Source organism: Halichoerus grypus, chromosome 1, assembly GCF_964656455.1.
Source record: "Halichoerus grypus chromosome 1, mHalGry1.hap1.1, whole genome shotgun sequence".
NCBI classification, from domain to species: Eukaryota; Metazoa; Chordata; class Mammalia; order Carnivora; family Phocidae; genus Halichoerus; species Halichoerus grypus.
Genome location: NC_135712.1, coordinates 167513351 through 167534023, shown reverse-complemented (window position 1 = coordinate 167534023; position 20673 = coordinate 167513351). Strand labels below are relative to the sequence as shown.

The window sequence follows — 20673 nt, the reverse complement described above, 5'->3', positions numbered from 1 at the left end:
GCAAGATTAAAAATTCTCCAGCTTGGTTTGCTAAGTCTCTCCATTTCCAAAATTAACTCCAGTAAATGTGTGTTATCCTTAGATCAGTAATGCTGCAAGAATTCAGACACGTACACACACACACCAAATTAACATCCTTATAGGAAGATATTCTTAAGACATTAGAGTGCTAGTATGGTGATTAACATAACAATAATAATTTTAAAAAAGACATTAGGGCGCTAAAATCAGGGGTCTTATAAAACTGGAGCAGTATAATAAGTTCAGTATTGCCAGCCTCAAGCTGTCAGTCTTATCCTTGAGGAGGAGTCTGCTAAAGGCTGAAACCTAAGAACCATGAAACCAATTAGATTTTAATTTCCAAGTATGGCCTGAAGGTATTAGGCCTGGGGACACCAACCGCCTGTTCTCATTTAGGAGATGGGGGAGGGGAGAATAAAGAAATCCTACAAGGACTTTATTTTCTTTTATCTTAACTTCCCTCAAACCACTTGGTAAATCTCTGATAAAATTCCCAAGGGGGTTGGATAACTTCTGGCTCATAGCGAGACCAGTGGCTTTACTTACATCTTCCCAAGAACCGGCAGGGCCTATCCATGAAAGAAAAAAGACAAGTTTAAAAAAGATAGCATTGGAGCCTCTGGAAACAGTTTGGCAAGAAATGCCGTGCCCCACTCTTGCTCTATGGGAATCCCTTTCGCAGCCAATGAAAACAATGCCCACACTTTGGGAACCTAGTGGTCTCAAAAGATCCCTAGGAAGTCTGGACATGGGGAGAGGTAGGAGGACCCTCCTTCCACTGTCTATTTCAAATAAGCAGGGCACCCCTCAAATAATGGCCTTTCTTGTCTAAAAACAGGTAATTCTCAAAAACAGGAGAGAATGGTTTCATCAGTCTGCATTTGTGCAATTCACTATTCATGGTAGCCTGGGCAGCGTCTGTAGGCAGTTCAAAGGGAGCTGGTGTCAAAGGAAAATATTAGTTCAGTCCTAAAAATCTTATCGCTTCAGTCCAGCAGGGCCCCTTATACATAAAATTTGTGGACCTGCTCTGGATTCAACCATGCAGACCCATCAGCTGTCAGCAAGAAGCTGGCGGCACGGAGGCTGGTTTCCTCTCTCCCTCGCTAACCATCATTTTTGCTCTGGCAAAAGAATGTTAAACAAAGGAGTCAGAGTCCTGAGCAGGGCCTGATGATTTCCTGCATTTTCCATGCACTGCCATCACACGGATGCCATCAGCCTGCCATCAATCGCTCAATTTAGGATTTGGAACTTTCTGCCTTGTTCCGTACTCCTCTTTTTCAAAGTGACCGCAGCCTCCTCACCTTTGAAAGATAAGAGCTATTCTACGAATATTTCGAGGCTGCCCACGTTCAAGGGCTCTGGCCACTGCCAAGTGGGAAAGGAGCCCAGCCATGTGAATTGTCCCATGGAATTGTTAGAGCTCCTCTGTCCAAAGGTCCCTCGCATCAGGCCTTTCCAAGAGCCACAAACCCTTGGAAAATGTACTGATTTGAGTTTTATGGCTTCTTTGCCTATTTTTTAAGAAAGTGCTAAAAATACAAAAGAATAGAATTACCAAAAAGGCAGATGGAAAGAAAAAGGGGTAGATAATCCCCTATCTCGGCTAGCGGAGCACTCACAGTGTCTGCTCCATTATGCCAAGTAATGATGTGGTAGGAGGTAGACATTACTAACAGACTCAGCCAGCCAGGCCTGCCAACAGGGGCATGTATGATTGCGGATAGCTCGTTCTAATCGGGGGATATTCAGGATGCAGCCGGTTAAGGATGGGCTCAGCTGTTGCCCAAAGGCAGGCTTCCGTGTGCCTCCTCGGTTCATGGCCCTGGGTCTGGGCATCCCTGCTTTTCTGGAACCAGCCTCAAGTCAGTGAAGGTTGGCTGAAAGAAGAGGAGGGAGGGATTGGTAGGGAGGCTAGAGCAGGGTCTTAAACAGAGAAACCTTTCATATTTCCCTTTCCACATATGGATTTGCTTTTCTACTCAGTTTTCATAGCTACATTAACCCTTTTTGTTCACACATGATGTGAATCTTGGGAACCTCCAATAATTTCCTTCCCTGGAGGGGAAGACAGAACCAAACAAATGATGACAAGTATAGAATTGTTCCATAGAGGGTTGTGTGTGCGTGCATGTGTGTGGATGTGTGCACATGTGTGTGTGCCTGCATGTGGATGGGTGTGTAACAGGTCCTACATGGTGGTTAGGAGTTTCTAGCGGAAAGGAGAGAGGAGAGCTTCCTAAAGAAGCAATAGAAGGAACTGGCCAGTGGTTTCCAGAACTTCCCCAGGGGCATTGTACAGCAAGGAGCCTGAACAGAGGGATTGAGACCCATTTTAGGGACAGCTGGGTGGGGGAGACATGGGAGCAACGGGCCTCTTTCACCACCCCAAAGGGGCTGGGACCACCAGGCATTCTGCTAACCTCTCACACACTCTAGAGCAGCATGCGCTGAGATTCTGTGAATTTGTTTCTCCTTGCTGGCTGCCCTGATTTCAACTTAATTTTACCTGTGAAATGTGATGTGTTGAGAGAGGAAGAATAGTAAGGAGAACATGGTATATTTTGCCCCAAACACAAGTTCTCCTAGAGTCAAGCCTGGACAAACTATCTTGACAGAGAGAAGAGGGGGGAAAAAAAAAACATTTCTTATAGACAGTAAAAAGTATTCTTTTATTGGGCATTTGTTCAAAACTTTGCTTGGGACACCAGATACTCCTAACATCATGGGCTAAATCCATCAGACTAACTCTGTCAACCACAGCTGGCCCATGGAATGAATTTAATACACACAAACCATTTAATAGGAAAGATAATCGAATCTGTACCCTGAAATACTGACAACTCAAGCATTTCTGCCATCAGCTCATCACCCACCAAATGTTTTCCTTTTCTGTTGCTTTAAATAGGTCTTTAAAAACAAAAAAGGAAAAAGAGCAAGTTTTCCATTCGTAGAATTCTGAGTACGAGATCAGTTGGGCTCATCTCAGTTTGTTTAGTCTGTGCATTTTTATCCTTATTACACAATTCAGGAAAAGGGTATCTAAGTTGAAGTGATTTCCTTACATCTGTGCTTGTCCAGACAGAAGACTAGAAATGCCCAAGGAGCAATCCTGGGGTAGAACCAGTAGATTCGGACACGTACCCACACGTACATACACCTACATCTGTACACACGTCCATGTACACACACAGTCCCCTGAAGAACATTTGTGCCCCCAGATATGACTTCTGATATAGACAAGGTCTTTGTTGCTGCCCTTGTGAGACTTGCTGTGGTTTTAGGAGGCACTTTATCCTAAGTTGTTTCCATGGCAATTTGCATGGCATTAGAGCATAAGTCAGTCAGTACAGAATGAAAATTTGAACAAGACCACCAGCAGCCAGGTCTGTGCACTCCTCTGCCTGGCGTACCATATTCTGAGCCAGCCATCTGAAGGCCAGGTGGGATAAAAGATAGAACCCTCCAAGAATGGAGCTACAGACCCCACCTTTCATCTCCTATTTGGGGAAACAGGGTTTTCTTGGCCACAAACTGAAGCCCTGGCTGGAGGCTTCCCCGGCAAGAGTACAAGCATCAGCAGGGAGGGGAGTGAGCCAGAAGCCAGAAGACGAACACAGAGCAATAGTTGTGCCTAAGATTGGAGGGAGCAAGATAGGGAACACCCATTTTACATGAAAAGAAAATAAATATACATTATGGAGAATAGGATGCCCAAAGTCACCCGAATGTAAGAGCAGACAGATTGGAAAGAGTCTGTTGTTCAGCCAGCATCCCTGGGCTCCTGGGCCCCAGTCTCTACCTCTGGTAGCATGTAGGACATGTCCCAGGGAGGGTTTGTGTTCAGGAAGGGCAGCACATGACAGTTATTGTACTAGTTAGTGTACTGATTTCATTACTCTGTTAAGATCTTGTAAGGCTGTTTGGCAACTTATTCTTTCAATCATTGGGGAGCTTCAAAAAAATGGAAGAAGTCCAGACCTTGTCAAGACCATGGGGTTTTTGAATGGGAAAGTGAATGTAAGGCTCTCATTGTACTTCCCAGCCAGGTCACTCTCCAAAGGGATCACATTTCTTAAGGTGAGGGGGGCGGGGGACAACTTTCCATGGTGCAGCATGTGACCATCTGACCATCTGGGCCTTAGGTGTCTTGGGCACCTGTCTGGCAGGACCTCTCAGTCCCTACTTGGGCTGGGGAGGACCACCCCTGACCTCAGGCCTGGCAAAGGGTCTCAACATCAGTGTGAGTCCCTGAGGGAGCCAGCCAGCCAGTGAAATTTAGAAGCAGAGGAAGGGCTGTGGTCTCCCTTTTGTCTGGCTGTTAAGAGCGTTCCTGCATTTGGCATGAAAACCTGTGAGGCGGGCTTGTGCCAGAGAATATGGGACCAAAATGAAATAATGCAAGTCAGGCATGCTGCTAAAAACTCCCCTTGTAGGGCACCTGGGTGGCTCAGTCGTTAAGCGTCTGCCTTCAGCTCAGGTCATGATCCCAGGGTCCTGGGATCGAGTCCCACATCGGGCTCTCTGCTCAGCGGGAAACCTGCTTCTCCCTCTCCCCCTGCTTGTGTTCCCTCTCTTGCTGTCTCTCTGTTGAAAAATAAATAAAATCTTTAAAAAAAAAAAAACCTCCCCTTGTAGGGAATGGTGGTCTGGAAATAGAATGTGGGAGGAGAGGTCGAACCAATGAGCTGAGAACCTCAGGGTCCACGTTGTAGTTGCTGAGGGTACAATGGGGAGGCCCAGCTGTTCCCAAACTTGTCTGAACATTAGCAGAGAGAACTTCTAAAATGACTACAGCCTGTGGCCAATCCCCAGAGATTGTGGCTAAATTGCTCCAGCATGCAGCCTGGAAGTGGTAAAATCTCCCCAGGTGATTCTAATGTGCAGACAAGTTTGGGAACCGCTGATGTAGCCCCTTGCTCCTTAAAGTGTGGTCCCCGGACCGGCAGCAGCAGGGGAGCTCGCTGTGAGGTCGGTAGAACTATGGAATATCAGGCTTACCCCAACCTTGTGAGACCAGAATCTTCCTATTAACTAGAGCCTGGCTGATCTTTATGCTAATCAGAGTGTCTGCTTAATTTGAGAAATGCTGCCTCCAAACACACGCAGACCAGGCCAAATCCCCCTACTAAAGTACAAACTCATGGCACACTCTTTTTCTAATTCCTGGCGCCAATTATATTTGTAATTCTACAGTTATAGGAGTTCCTTGAGAAATAAGTATAAGTGCCCTAAAATATCTGGGAAAGGCTTCTTGGCATCACTTGTAGTGCATTGGTTTTTAAAATGGAGATTCAGGATTCAGAGAGACCTGGGTTCAAATCTAAGCTCCAGGACCTTAATTTGACCTCTTTGAATAGTCTTAATTCAGGAGACCAACTCATCGTGGTTGGTCCAGAGCTTTCCTTGTTTCAGTACTAAAGTCCTACATTCAGGCTCTGATTCAGTCTCAGACCAACCAAGACAATCAGTTTCCCTTCAGTTACTTCATCCACAGCCTGGGGATAAAGGATCAGTGGTTCTCAGACTTCAATTGTGCATCCAAATCACCTGGAGGGCTTGAACAGCAATGGCTCGGCCCTACACAAAGTATCTGTGTCAGTGGGTCTGGGGTGAAAACTGAGCATTTGCACTACTAACAAGTTCTGAGGTGCTGCTCAGGGACCACACCTTGAGAGTTACCACAAGACCCCTACCTCAAAGAGGTGGTGTAAGATTTGCCTGAGCTCAGGCATAGCACAGTGACTAGAAAACTGTAAAGCCTAGTACTCATTACAGCTGCTATTAATTATTTTTCTTATGGAAAAGATGGGACTTGAGCTGGTCCCTAAAGAGTGGGTGGGGGTGATGCTCTCTGAGGTTTAGATGAGCATGTGCAAAATCCCCAGTGTGAATTTAGAAGTGTAAGAAGCTCAGGTGATTGGAAAGAGAATCTGGGTAGAGGTAGTAGATGATATGGAAGTAGAAATAGATACATTTGGCCTGGTGAGGTGGACCACATCATGGGAGCCCCATGACATCTAACACTCAACAATGTTTATCCCTTTAAAGGCAGCTCAATACAACTTCAAAATGAGATGGGTGCTAGTATCCTTAATATAAACAAACTATTACGAGCTGGGAATAAACCCAGAAATGACTTGCTTCTTGGTTATTATGGCTTTCTTCTTTTTTTAAGTGGTAGCAGTTTCTAGAAGACAGTTTTCAGCATGCTGTCCGCCAAGCCATTATCTGTCCAGTCATCAGCAGGCCTGGGGTTGGAGTGCGAGCTGCAGCTCCCTGGTCTGGTACTAAGTGCACATGACCTCTTGTCCTTCACTTGGGCTTCCAGGGAGGGAAGCCAGTGTCTTGGTGCTTTTCTGCCGTAGGCATTGCCTGTGGTTCTAATTCACTTTCTCTTCTGGCCACTGCCTCTCCAGCTGTCCGTGAGGCCTGTCCATTGCCTGAACATCTGTACTTTATTTAGCAGAACTGGGTTGGATGGTAGAAATCTTGGGACCAAGGTGATCGTGGCCTTGTCCTGCTGCCCCCAACCCTAACCTGGGACCTCCCACTCCTACAGACACACTGTCCTGTCTGTTTGGATCCAACTGGCCTGATGCCCAGAGTCAAGGCTAGACTCGTAGGAGGCTGTCTGAGGTCTGGAGACTCCTGGTGTGGTAGGAAATCATAGGATCTGGATTCCAAAGACATGAGTGTGAATTATGTCCTGAGCAGCAGGAAATCCCATCAGTTCTATGAGCGTGGTTTTTTTTTCATGAGCCAAATGCAAAATGTCTACATCCTAAGGTTGTTGGAAAAACCAAGTGAGATAAGGAATGTAAATACACTTTGTGAACTGTCAAGTGCTGTACCCTTAGCAGAAAGTACCATAGCAGATTAGATGAGAGCACAGCTCTGAAGTAAGACCCACCTGGTTTCACTTCCTGGCTCCACCACTCACTAGCTATTGGATCCTGAAAAAGAGGCTTAACCTCTCTGGGCCTGCTTCCTCATCTGAAAATGAAGTCACTAAAAGTACCTCTCATCAAGCATAAATATTATGAAATGCTTGGCATATGCCCAGCACATAAGGTGTACTCAATAAATGTTAGCTACAGTCGGAATCATTAAGAAAGCTATTACATTTTTGCTTCAAGCCCAGTACAGATGAGGGTAGAGTGAAGAGACCCCCCCCTTCCCCATAGGAGCTCCAGTCCAGAGCATTCTGAATGGACAAGTTGCTTCTCTCTCAGACTGTCATGCATCCTCTGTTGATTAGGAATAATGATTATACTTCACAGGGTTGTCAAGTGTCCAGGAAGAGAATGCTTAAGTAAGTAAAATCACTCCATGGATTGTCAAGCTGTTCACATTTTGGAGTTGGTGATAGCAGTAGAGGAGTTTCTGAGATCATTGTTTTCTGTTTATGATGGCAGTTCTTTTCCAGACCTTCTCGTAAGTTCATCTCATTCCACCCTCCACTGCCTTCACTCCACCTTCTCTCCTTGGTGGGGAGGAAAGGGTTTGTTTTCAAGTAGCAAATCATGTTGGCTAATAATCTTTAATGACACATATGCCTAGAGAGTTTACCTGTAGACGAGTCAGAGTGACTGACCTGGAATAGAATTTATTGTCAATATTCAGAACACCCTAGCTCAGAAAGCAAACCCACGGATGGTCAGGAGGGCATGTGATGGTCTGAAGATACAATTTCCAGAAACGTAAAATCATTTCTGTTGTAAAAATATAAAATAAAACTCAGCAAAGATTTTATTCAACTCATTAGTTAATGAAGTAATCAGCAAGATATTTAGACCAGTTCAAAAAGCATTTGAGGGGCTGGGTATTTATAGGAAATTTAATGTTCGGACAAGATTGATGGGTTAGGTACATAACTAGCTAATAGGACAATAACCATAACCTTCAGGTTATCTATTTTAAAAAAGGTTGTCTATTTTAAAAAAGATAAAAACTCCTTATATTTGTATCTTTACCAGACAAAAATCTCCAAGTTAACATGTAGCTTCACCAAGTCTGAGAGTACAGCAAAGTAAATATGTCTAGATAATCCTTGAGAGGACTATCGCCACCATATGCCACTGAGAGGACCTGCCACCTACTTTTCTGCCTTATGCCCAAGTTTTGGATAATTTTTTTAACAATGGTAAATATTTTACTTTACAAACAACCTTTTAATCTGACTTGATGCTCACAACAGCCCTATGGAGGCAAAAAGGGGCAGGGAAAACCCATTTTGCAGAGGAGGAAACCGAGTTACATATGGGAGGAGAACTCCCATTGTCTAACCCCGAGTCCCACATTCGTTCCTAAACTCCATATTGCATTTCTTCTTTTCCCTTCTTCATTTCTGTCCTACCTTGTTCTTGGTGACATTTTCCCCCCTGTAAGACTTCCCCTGGGGGTTCACCTGAAGGAGATGATCAAAGGGGGGAGGAGGCCCTGTTGCTCCCCAGCCCTTGCGTCCCCAGGGCTCCTGGCCTGAGCTAAGACCTTTTAAGTTCCTGATGCGATTCAGTTCCACAACATCCTACTCTCCCAAGCCAAAGAAAATTGTCAAAACAGGTTATCTCCCCTCAGGAAAAATGATAGAATAGATGCTACATTCCAGGAACCCATTATTTTAAAGTGATGGCTCCTTTTAAGCTCTTCTGTTTTCAGCTACTGTGAGCCACTGTGAGCCGCCACTACACCATCTTTCATCCGAGACAGAGTCCACATCAGAGAAACCTACTGTTTATAAACCAGAATATCTTGTCTGAAACACTGCTTCTGGTTGATGTTTTCCTCTTCTCAATAAACAGGATCATCATTTTCCGTGTCTGACACAGCCGGGTCTGTCTGGCTCCTGGATGAATGACATGCAGGGGACAAATGGCTATTTATTGTGTTAAGCAGTCGGCCAGGAAACTGGCTGCAAGTGTGGCCTGATGGCCCAAATCTGCTTCTTCCTTGCAAGGCCATTTATTTTTCTCTCCCACGGATTTCTGTCGCCATGGAAACTGTCCCACTAGCAGGATGGAGGCTAAGGCCAACTCTCTGCTTCCTGCACTTAGTCAGAGAGGCAACACTTACACGAAGCAAAGGCGACAGTAAGAAAGTATATGAGGTGTGGAGTTAGAAAGTAGTTCCTCTGAAGTTCCCTAGGATTCTGAAACTGGAAAAGGAATTTTTTTTTTTTTTTTAGAACATCTGATTCAGGGTCTCTCAGACCATTTACACAAGGGTTGCTGACAAGGAGAACAAACGTCCAGTGCATAATATGTGCATGCCAAGCCCTTTCCTTGTAGCAAACCATTTAACCTTCCAAGTAGCTCCGCTACGCACGTTGGTTCTTACTATCTCCACGACCCAGAGGGAGAAACTGGAGACTCTGCAAGTCCAGTCACTTGCCCAAGTCCAGCAGAAGAAAGGAACAAATTTAGGTCTAAAAATCCAGACCTTGTGACCCCAAAGCCTGGACCTCTCCACTTGAAAGAGCTGGGCTAGCACCTCAGAGGCTCCGAAAGCCATGTCACATCCAGTGTCCACCATTTTTATTTGATCATGTAATCGTTCCCACCCCAGCCATCAACGACCCCTTTGCAACATCTCACAGAATGAGGATTCTGTGGAACAGGATTCTGGCAGTCTCGATCCAGGCCAGTTTTCTCATCTTACAGAGGAGCAACTTAGGCTGGGGGAGGAAATGAGTTGCCTCTAGCTGCACAGCTAATAAATGTCAGAGCCCGCACCACAGAGTCAGTGCCCTGCCCCACGGGCCGTGCTCTGCTGTGCTCTGCGGCCTCACATCACTATTTCTAAGCAAACCCTGAGCCGGCAGCCCAGCTCTCCGGCCAAGCATCAGGACTAATCCCCTTATAGGATGCCTGTTAAATCAGCCACTCATTAGAAGAACAGCAATGCCCGCACGCAGGGTGCTTTGCCACTTATGAAATGCTTCCACATAGCTCTTCTGTTTCCAGGCTTTGCTGCCTCTGGGTCTTTCTAAAATGATCTAACAATGAAGCCTTATTCATAAGTTGTATACCTTCCAAAATAACCATTGGATCACTCAAACATGAAGCGTGAAAGGATCACTGTGTTTCAACTGGTAGAATCCAAGGTGACAAGAGGCAGAAGCAGTGAGAGGTGGAGGTTTGCAAGGTGTTCGATGCCAGGGTTTTAGAGAACAAAGTTCTACCTGTGAAGGAAAGCTCCCCAGCTTCGGACGAGGAGTTGATGGTGAGCATCTTCTTGTTTTTCTTCGTTAACAAGAAGCTAGCACTGACCAGGCACAAATGTGAACATGCTCTCTATCAAATGTGTGCAGCGTGGCGCTTACTCCGCAGAGTTGTGAATGTGTATGAGAACAGCGCAGTCCGAGAGGACATGGTGCGAACAGCAGCTGTCCAGTGAGAGATGGGGAGCTAGGTGTCACTGTGGGAAGATCTGAGGTACAGAAAAGAAATATTGTGAAGAATGAGTGTGTCTTCTCATGTACTTCTTCAAATTCTAACCGTAACGATGAGGACAGTCTCCCAGGTTCCACTGCTTGTTTTTCCCTGACTTAAAAGCAAAGAGAGTAAAGGAGTAATGCTCAGATTGCAACATCCCACCCATCACGTCCTCTCGTATCTTTTTGCCCTTACACATTTTCTCCCTTCTCCTTTTCTGCCTGCTCATTCTGCCTAACCCCCATCCAGAGTCACCTCCTCTAAGAAGCCTCCCTGGACTTCCTGTACAGGTTTATTCACACCTTCCTCTGTGCGCCTAAAGTCTGTGTGCAAAATAACACCAGCTACCAGTTTTTAGTACCCAGTGTGAGTGGGCACTTTACATACATTATCTTTGTACCCATTTGACAAGTAAGGAGACTGAAGCCCAGTGTGTCCAAGGCCAGGATGGCTGTTGAGTCACGATGCTGGGTTTGGAATCCAGGTCTCCCACGCTCCAAAGTCCATGCCTTTCTGCTATATAACAGGCAGCTTCCTCTGCCTCAAACTTACCCCTTCCAGAAGCAGGTGATAAGTATGTGCTTCTTCATCTCCCTCTAGTCTATGAGTACCTCTAGGGCACACCCGAGTCCTATGATGTATCCCTGTGCCTGACATATGCTAAATAAATGGTTAGATGAATCAATAATCTGTTGAATGAGGAGCTTATCCCTTTATCTTACGAGTTGATGAAGCCTTGTTCTTGATAAAACCGTAATACATGTGCATTAACTGTAGCAAGTCATCCCCACCCCCAATGGAGAGCTAGGTAAGTTTCTCAGCCAGCAGATGCATACACTAACCCCCTTCTTCTTCAATTTTAATGTAATACAAATCTCCTGGAATTTCATGGAAGTGCATATTCTGAATCAGAAGGTCTGGGGCAGGACCTGAGGGGCTGTGTTTCTGGCAAGCTTCCCGCGGAGGCTGCTCATTTGAAGACCCCATTGGAGAGCCACCTGGGTCTCAACACAGCAGCAGCACAGCTGGTGACAAAGAATAAAACCTGTCCTGTGTGTTGTTTTCCTTCCAAAGGACCACCAGACTTCAAATGCTCCTGGTTTTCCGTGTTTTAGCAAAATATTTAAGTTATGCTTTGAGCTATAAACATTTGGCAACATGAACATTTGTTTGTGCCTGTAGCTTTGGTTTAATCACACCCTATCAATAAATCACAAATAAAGGAGGGAGAGGAGGCACTCGCTGGAAGATTCCATTCCAGTGACAAGTGGACCTACCAGGGGAGCTGGTGAATATGGAGGAAGGAGGAGATGATCCCTCACAGCAGGGGGTTTCCAATGGAGCCCTGGTGGCTGGCTGGCAACAGCACCGAAAGCCCCCGCCTCATTCCATTTTTATTGGGAAGGGCCCCACCCTTCCACACTTGCCAGCCCTATGACCACTTTCCCGGCTGGTCTTCTCCATTCTTGGTAAACAGTAACTGATGGCTTATTCATCTCGAGCCCTTTGAACCCCACACAATCCCTTTGCTGGCATGCCAAGTCTTTTAGAGGTCAAGCGATCCCCGGTCCAAGACTTTTGGAAGGAAAACACCCTCTTTTCTGTCTCCTTTTCCAGATGTCCCTGGGCCAGCAGCAGTCAGCAAGAGGTGTGCCTTGTTTGAAATGCAAGGGGACGTGTGCCGGCTTCGAGCCACATCCATGGAGGTAACAGAGTTTGTCAGGAGAGGCTCTGCCTGCTTTCATTTCTTGGCTGTCCTTTCTGGGAACCACTGGTCATTCTGCTCTGCTGGGACTGCTTAAGATGCATGCATTTCAGGGAGGACTTGGTCTGGAGTGAATGCACTCCTGCTTTGCCTAATTCAGAAATGACAGAGAAGCCCTTGGGAGCCAAGATGAGAAAGGAGTTTAGTGCTTCACACACCATTTCGAGGCGAGGATCACCAAGCTCAGCCCACCAAGGCCGCACTGGGAAGATGTGAGCAGTTGTTAGTCGGTGCCTGGTCCTCTCTGGATTGCTATATCCTGGGGCTTGGTGCATGCGGTTGATCTCCCCATACTGTGTAATCGCCCCTGTTTTGATCTGAGTGCCCCTGGGCCCGAAATAAAAGTCACTGTGTCCACAGGACTTAAAAACCAGGCTGTGGTGCATTCATACACACAAGGGAGGGCCATAAGATCCAGCTGGACTCTGAAAACCAGAGGTAGGGCCGCCCCACCACACAATTCCCAGGTGCTACTGCCATCATCATCTACATGGATGGCACCCACTGGAGGTGTGCAGTGCACAGCCTGTGTGACTGTCCTGGTAGCCCTGGGAGAGAGAGGCTAACCTCTGTAGGGCACGAGAGCACAGAGGGAGTTTTTGTCTCTTCTGCCAGAGGGTTTCCTTGGGCACTCATTGGGGGAGCAAAATTTGAGAGGTATTTGTCTCAGAGTTGTTGACTTCCATTGTGAGATGGCAATTGCAAAAACATTTATTGAGCTGAACCAAGTCTTTTACATTTAAATGCTGAAGTAACCCTGAGCAGTAGGTAGTAGTTTCTCCATTTTTCAGGTCAGAAAACTGAGAGTGGGTAGCAGGAGACATCCAGTGCATGGCAGAATTCAAACTTGGGTCTTCGTGAACCCCACCCCCATGCTCTCAACCTCTCGGCAGTACTGTGGGTCGTGAGCCTTTGAAGCACAAGACTGTTCCTTAACTCCGTTCCCTGACAGTTCTCGACCTCACAGGAGCTCATGTGGTCTTCTGGATGCAGGGGACCTTCAAGGTCGTCCAAACCCCACTCCATCCCCCACACAAATTCCTCCCAAAGCGAACACACTCCCCATTGGGGGAATGCCCCACACATCTATTTTGGCCACTCGAGCTCTTTCTGGTCTTGAGCAGAGTCAGCTTCCCTATGCTTTCGCCGCCTGGTCCTGAATCTGCCATCAGGGTGTCACAGAAAAATGCTGACTCCTCATCAGCTCTCCAAAAACAGCTGGGATACCTCCTTTTAGAATCCTTAGGGCAGGGGGTAATGTTCCCTGAATGCACCCACCGACTCAGTTCAATAATGTTTTCCCCTCTCAAGGATCAGTTCTTGCTGCCTGTTGTCTGACATCTGAAAAGGTTCATTCAACATATTTTGTCTGGTTTTCTAGCTGTTTATGGCAGGATGGCAATTCTGGGCCCTATTCTTCTGGGCTATAAGCAGGAGTGTGAGCATGGTTTTAATCCCCACATTCCCCCGCCATTCTACAAAGGACTTGAACATCAAGTAAATTGATCCTTGAGAAATGCAGATTGTAGCTTCGGGTCCCAAATATCAAGTGTTGTCTTTGGTTGGAATAACTTTAACGGGGACCTAAATTCAAGCCATACTGGAGCCAGGAGGTCCCAGAAACTTAGGGGGGGAAACCACGTGAAAGCATTTTTATGCTCCAGTTCTCATACTTTCAGTAGTTTGAAAGATATTTGAATGACCCAAGTGACAGCCGGCCTGCTTTAATGAGCAAGTCCCCCAACTAATAATCACAGGACAAATTCATGTGCTGACTCAGCTTGAAAAAACACTTCCCTTCTGTAAGCCTCACCTTTCCTATCTGAAAAATGGGAACGTTGGAGCCCATGTGCTCTAGGCTCCACTTCTGGCTTTACAATCCATAGTTTCAGGCAAGCTGTCTGTAATCAAACTAGTGACATGGTTAGCAGAATTAGCATGGTAATTAGTATCAGTGGCAGATGGTAGAATTACTTGGAGAGAAGGGTACAGAGAGAAGGCAAGAGCAGACTTTCATGAAAACAGAAGGGGAGGCTCCCTGGCGGTCTGCAGCTTCCTGCTTCCCTGATGGACATGTCAGGTTCCCTGGCCTTCTGAGCTATCCTCAGGAGGCTGACCCACCCTTCAGGGCAGGGGGACACACACGTCCAGGACTCCAGACTTTTCAGAGAGAGCCAGAAGGTCTCTTCCTTGCAGGCAGAGATTCTTTTTTTTATATTATCATAATCCTAATCGCTTTTTTTTTTAATGCACACTGACTTCAGTGAGTGGAGAAGAGCCCCAGGGAACCCCTGAGGGAAGCAGGGGACATGGTATGACAAATGGGAGACAGACCACTGGCTCTTCAGATCACCCATTTTCACATTCTTCGGGGTTGTTCTTTGGATTCTCCCAGCATCCTCATTGCGGCACCCCCTCTGAGGAGGTCCTGTCTCCATGCTGGTGTAGCTGGCCAGTGTTAGCTCTGCCTCTTCTCCCCGGGGCAGTGGATCTTCACAGATGACTCTGCCCAAAGAGCTGGGCTTCCTGTGCTTTTTGAGAGACCAGAGAAAGTCAACCAGAGCTGCTTAAGTTCCTGAAAGGCACCGACTAAGGATTCTGGCACTTTGATGGGCATCCAGATCCCCTTTGAACAGGATTACAAGTACCCCTGCCCAGATCCCACTTCGGACCCATGGAATCTGACTAGCTGGAGCAAGGGTGGGGCATCTCCAAGTCTACCGAGCTCCCCAGGTGATTTAGATGTGCAGCAAAGTTTGAAAACCAAGGGTCAGCTACCTTTCTGTAAACAGCCTGTTCGTAAACATTTTCAGTTTGGCAGGCCATATGGTCTCTGGCACAACTAGTCAACTTGGCCCTCGTAGCGTGAAACCATCCATAGGCAATATGTAAATGAATGAATGTGATTATGTTCCCATAAATCTCTATTTCAGGACACTGAAATTCAAATTTCATATCATTTTCCTGTGTCAGTAACCTTCTTTTGATTTTTTTTTCCGACCATGTCACAATGTAAAAACTTTTCTTACTTCACAGGCTGTACAAAAATAGGGGATGGGCCAGACTCAGCCAATGGAATGTAGTATGCCAACTCCTGATGTAACTATCTCACTGTCAGATAAGAAACTTGACCATGGGCTGTGTTGGGCTAGTGTTCAGGCTGAGCTTAGAGTCCAAGGCTTTGCCTTTTCCAGCATTGCAGGTAGCCCAGGACAGACTGTAGAAATAGCCATTTTAATACCGCTGAGGCTCTTTCTGGGTGTGTCTGTGTCCCCTTCAGTCTGGGTGCCTGGAAGGAGTGGAGTTGGTCTAAGGGGTATCTTCTTCTTCTATAGAACCGCAGCAACAGTGCCTGGCAACACGATGGTATGAATAAAGGGAGAAAGAACATTGACACAGTTTCAGAGAATATCTCATATCCGTCAGCATTTTCCATTTCAAACTGTTTTGCATTCGCTACATCTCTAATAGCATCCTGAGAGTCTCATTAACCAAAAAAGCAAATGGCAGCTTCCCCACCCAGCTCCATGCATGGAAGGCCTTGGGGCTCAGAGGATCTCGTGGGGCACCAGGCTTTCCCTCACTTCCTTCCTCTTCCTCCTTCCACTTCCTCCTCTGCTGCTGTCACTCCCCACGTGTAGACCAGTGGTGCTACCCCCTACCCTAGAGAAACAGTCTCCTTCATGCCTGGCTCATAAAAGGGAGAGGCAAGAGAATATTTATTATGAATAAAGTGCCCCAATTCTGTAAAATGAGCAACCCCTTCTTATGAGAACAAAAAGAAAAGACTTCTTGTTTTTGCCCTGCATCATCTTCAGGGTCATATTCCATTTTGAAGTACTGGAATTATCCTTGAGATCATCGATTTTACCATTTCTCAAATTGTAGCCCACTGCATGTGAACTTGGACTGCAAGCTTCTCTTCAGAGAACATTGGAAATGCTGCATTCTCCCCGCCTTAAAGTCACACTGTACATCAGTGCATTAAAAACAAGAATCAGCCTTGCACTGGAGAAATATGTCTAACTTTCTGTAACCCTCTGTCTCCCACACTTATCACCCTGAGCCTTTTTCCACGTGCCCCATACTTACAGGCTGGGGGGAACTGGTCCAGACCAGCAGAACCACCCCAGAGCATATGCAGCCCTCACAGGGCCCAACCTTATTCTCTGTTACAGTGTCCATCTGATTTTCTCTCCCTCTCTCACCCCAACTGTAGGCTCCTAGAAGGTTGCAGTGGGATGTCCCTCATTAGACAAGGGTTTCTCAACCTCAGCACTATTGACATTTTGGACAGGATAATTCTTTGTTGTGGAGGGGGCTGTCCTCTGTATTACGGATGTTTAGCAGCATCCCTGGCCTCTACCCTATAGAAGCTAGGAGCACCCCATTATGACAGTGACAGTCAAAAGTATCTTCAGACGTTGCCACTTGCCTCCTGGGGGTGTGACCTTAGTTTAGAACTACTGATGGAAGGGACACCTGGGTGGCTCAGTCAGTTAAGCGTCTGCCTTCGGCTCAGGTCATGATCCCGGGATCCTGGGATCGAGCCCCGCATCAGGCTCCCTGCTCCGCGGGGAGTCTCCTTCTCCACTGCCTGCCACTCTCTCTCTCTCTCTCTCTCTCTCTGTCAAATGAATAAATTAAAAAATCTTAAAAAGAAAAACTACTGATGGAAAAAAAGGAGGATTCCTTCAGGCACGCCTGGCTGTGAGGCACTCCTGCTACTGCGGTGGCATCTCTCCTGCTCGGTCCTGCCTCACCCCTGTTGCAGGTCTTGACGTTGCTCACTTTACTTAACAAGTTCTCAAATCTCATGCGTGAGAGCAGCTGAGATACAGCAGGACTCAGGTGTCAGGCCGGAAAGGGAGGGAAGCGGCTTTCCTCTATACCGGGAACACTCTGGATTTTGAAACCTTAACAGCATGGCACAAAGCAGCCAGATGCTTTAGTTTTTAATTGTCAGACAGAAGCATCAGGCTTTCGAGTGAATGTGACGCTTCCCCAGGATGCTTTTCCTTCTCTCAGCCTCACCACAAAGCCTTGCCAGTGAACATCAATCTCTCCAGCCCACGGGGTTTTCTGAGCTCATTCCCTTCCCCCCTGGGTCCTATCCACCCATTCCTTGAAGAAAATTTTCAGCTGTATTCTAACTTCACTATGGTTGCTAAAGAGTTGAAAGCTGCTGAAGTTCCAAGGCTCATGAATCTTGGGAGATAATTTCAATAATTCCTTAGAGCAGAGGTCAGTGATTTTTTTTCTTTTTTTTTTTTTACAAAGGACCAGATCGTGGATATTTTAGGCTCTGTGGGTCACACAGTCTCTGTTGCAATTATTCAAGTCTGCCCTTGTAGCCCAAATGCATCCACAGACAATATATAAGTGAATGAGCATGGCTGTGTTCCAATAAAACATTATTTACACAAGGAGGTTGTGGGCCGGGTTCAGCCCACAGGTCATAAAGACTCCTGCTTTCGAGCATCTCTAATGAATGAAACAGCCTTTGCTGTCACACCCAAAGTGAGTAAAAATGTGCTGTTCTTTTTACCAGCAAAAGTCACATCCCACATTCCCCACAGATAGACTGATAGTCTCCCAAATGCAGTTCCCAATCCCAGAGGCCTTTTGATCTCAGGTTACCATTTGTCTTGCTGCCAACCCTTACAAGTTACTAAAGTCGAACCTTGAACTTGCTTTCAAAAAGGCAGATGCTACCAGCAGGAGACTCTGCTCTTCTTCTCTGGAGGTTGATCTCACATGTCCCAATTAACCTCCCACCCCAGGAAAATATGCAAGTCATGCAAATGCAGCCACGAAGACCACTGCTTCAGCTCTGAGCTGGAAGACGATCGGAAAATTGGCCGCTTGCTGATGGACTCCAAGTATTCCACCCTCACGGCCCGGGTGAAAGGCGGGGACGGCATCCGGATTTATAAGAGGAATCGGATGATCATGACCAATCCCATTGCCACTGGGAAAGATCCCACCTTTGACACCATCACCTATGAGTGGGCCCCTCCTGGAGTCACCCAGAAACTGGTAAGGCAGCTTCCTCCAACCAAGTGGTTGTTTTCCTATCCTTGTACATGTTTGTCATGCCTGAATGTCAAAGATAAGGTCAGAAGAGGGCGAGATTATAGAAATGATAGGAATAGCTCTAGTTCTGAACCTGCTCCTGCCTCGCTATGTGATCTTGAAGTGAAAATTCCCTGGGCCTCGGTTTTCCTCATCCATGAAATGGATAAAAGTGTCTCTATGAATTCCAAGGCCCTTCCAGCTCTAGTCCAGGGTCGTCCATGGTTCCTTATGGGCTCCCCACTTCTGAACAAAGGATGGTTTATCATTCCAAACTCTCAGAGTGCTTGTCTTCATGTGTGAGATGTTCATTTCCCCTCAAAGTGGCCTGGGATATACCCATTGCACACCTGTGGGGGAGCAGAGAAACAGTTCTTTCCCCTCTCCAACAGCAGAGGCCTCTTGGGCTTGGAAGGGAGAACCAAACTAGCTTTACACAACCCCGGGGAAGAGGCACCCAGAGAAGGACAAGGTCACACCCTGGCCACCCAACTACAAAGACCCATAACAAGTCCCCATGCACAGGCCTCAGCCCAGACCATTAAATCAGAAGCTCTAGATTGCAGGATCGCCATCACCAGACATGGGCATTTAACTCCTTAGGTAATCCCACATGCAGCCACCTTCAAGACCCAGCAGACCAGACCAGTGCCCCTCAAATTTCAGCAAGCATATACATCATCTGGACAGCTTGCTGAAATACATCCAGTAAGCTTGGGGCTGGTCCTGAGACTCTGCGCTCCTGACACTCTCCCAGGTGATGCCGATCCTGCTGGCCCCCAGACCTCACCTGGAATAGCAAGGGCCTAGGTGATTTCCACAAGTCAATGAGATTAAAAAGGTCCTACAGTTTTAGAGATGCAAGCCTGGCATTTTAATTAAATCTCTTCTGGGGAAAAAGGAGAGACTTCAGAGTCCTACATGGTCATATCCCCACAGGCTCCTCCCACAGCTCCGGCTATGACCCCTCACTCATTACCTTACAGTGCCCTGACCTTCCTCTTTCCTGCTCTGGAACGCTCTAGGCTTTTGCCCTCCTCAGGGACTTTGCACTTGCTGTTCCCTCTACTTGAAATATCCTTTTCCTGCTCTTTGCATGGCTGGGTCTTTCTGACAGTCAGGTCCCAGACAGGCTTTCCCTAACCACCCAATCTACAGCAGATGCCACCTACCCTCCAGCTACATTTTTTCTCTCTCAGTTCTCCAGTGTTTCTTTAGAAGCTCTGATTGCAAGGTATAGTTATCTTATGTGCACCTTTGCTTAGTTATCATCTCTCTCACTAGAGTGAAACGAGGCCCACAAGGGCAGACACCATGCCTGTCCTGTGCACCATCCTATCCAGCACCTTGCACCATGCAGGACACATAGTAGGTTTGATGAGTATTTGTGCTATATCACCCTTCTGGCCACATGTGGTCCATGGACTGACACTGCCACAAAATCCTGTGATTGGCCCACAACGAGAGGTACAGAAATTGAGAAGAAATGCTGGGGAAATTTAGTAGCAATTGGCATCCAGGCATGTGATCAGAGACCTCCTCTCACTGAAGAGAATTCCACTGTGGTCAGACTCACGTGGAAATCTCAATGTGGCATGAGCTACATTCTCATCTCATGCAGTGAGCCCACAAATCATTCTACAATAGGTGGAAAAATCAAACAAACAAACAAAAAAAACTGATCCTTCACCATAGAGAGTCTGAGCAGCACAGTTCTAGGCTGTAGCTTAAGTGGGGGAAAGGAGGGGGGACTCCCTTCTAGATCAAGTGGAGATTGGCAAGATGCTTTTTTAAAAGCTATATTTTTTGAAGACATATTTTAAAAGAATATGTCAGCATTTGTGAGCTCAGCCACCCTGTGAAATAGGAATTATTTTACGTGTAAGGAAACACAGCATGGTTAATTGGACTTCGCCAGTTGGAGGGGCATATCCGGGCCACAGAGGGTGACGTCCAACAACAGCAGTGCCGGGACACGCTGGGCGGCTCTGCATGCGGGTCTGCCTCCAGCGCCCAGGTCTGGGTAAGCCATCAAGCAGGTCTCCAAGATGTCAGTGGAAACTAAAGCAAGCAGCTCGTAAAAGAGCTGGCTGTGGGCGTCAGGAACTGGCTGGTGAAAACCCCAAGCGCTTCGGCCCCAGACTAACCAGAGGAAGGCATCGTCAGGCTGTGATTAATGCTGGCTCATAAAACCACATGGTATAAAGGGCCCTCTGTCTGCCCCCCATCTGGCCTGCCTGAGCAAGTTGCCTTTCTGAGATTGGACAGTTCTCTCTTCCCATTCACCCTCCCAACGTTTTTTTTAATTACCAAGTGATCAGGACTGATTATATTTTGGAAATGGGACTGGATCTTGCTGTCATCCTTCCCAAC

General features: G+C 46.8%; 1 protein-coding gene across 1 annotated transcript in view; it reads left to right on the top strand.

The window, feature by feature from the left end:
- LMCD1 (LIM and cysteine rich domains 1) overlaps positions 1-20673 on the top strand; it is a 58509-nt gene that overhangs the window by 17044 nt on the left and 20792 nt on the right. Inside the window, exons 2-3 of the mRNA XM_036099883.2 lie at positions 12078-12166; positions 18009-18264. Of these exons, the coding sequence (XP_035955776.1) occupies positions 12078-12166; positions 18009-18264 (345 nt within the window). The remainder of the gene's footprint in view (positions 1-12077; positions 12167-18008; positions 18265-20673) is intronic.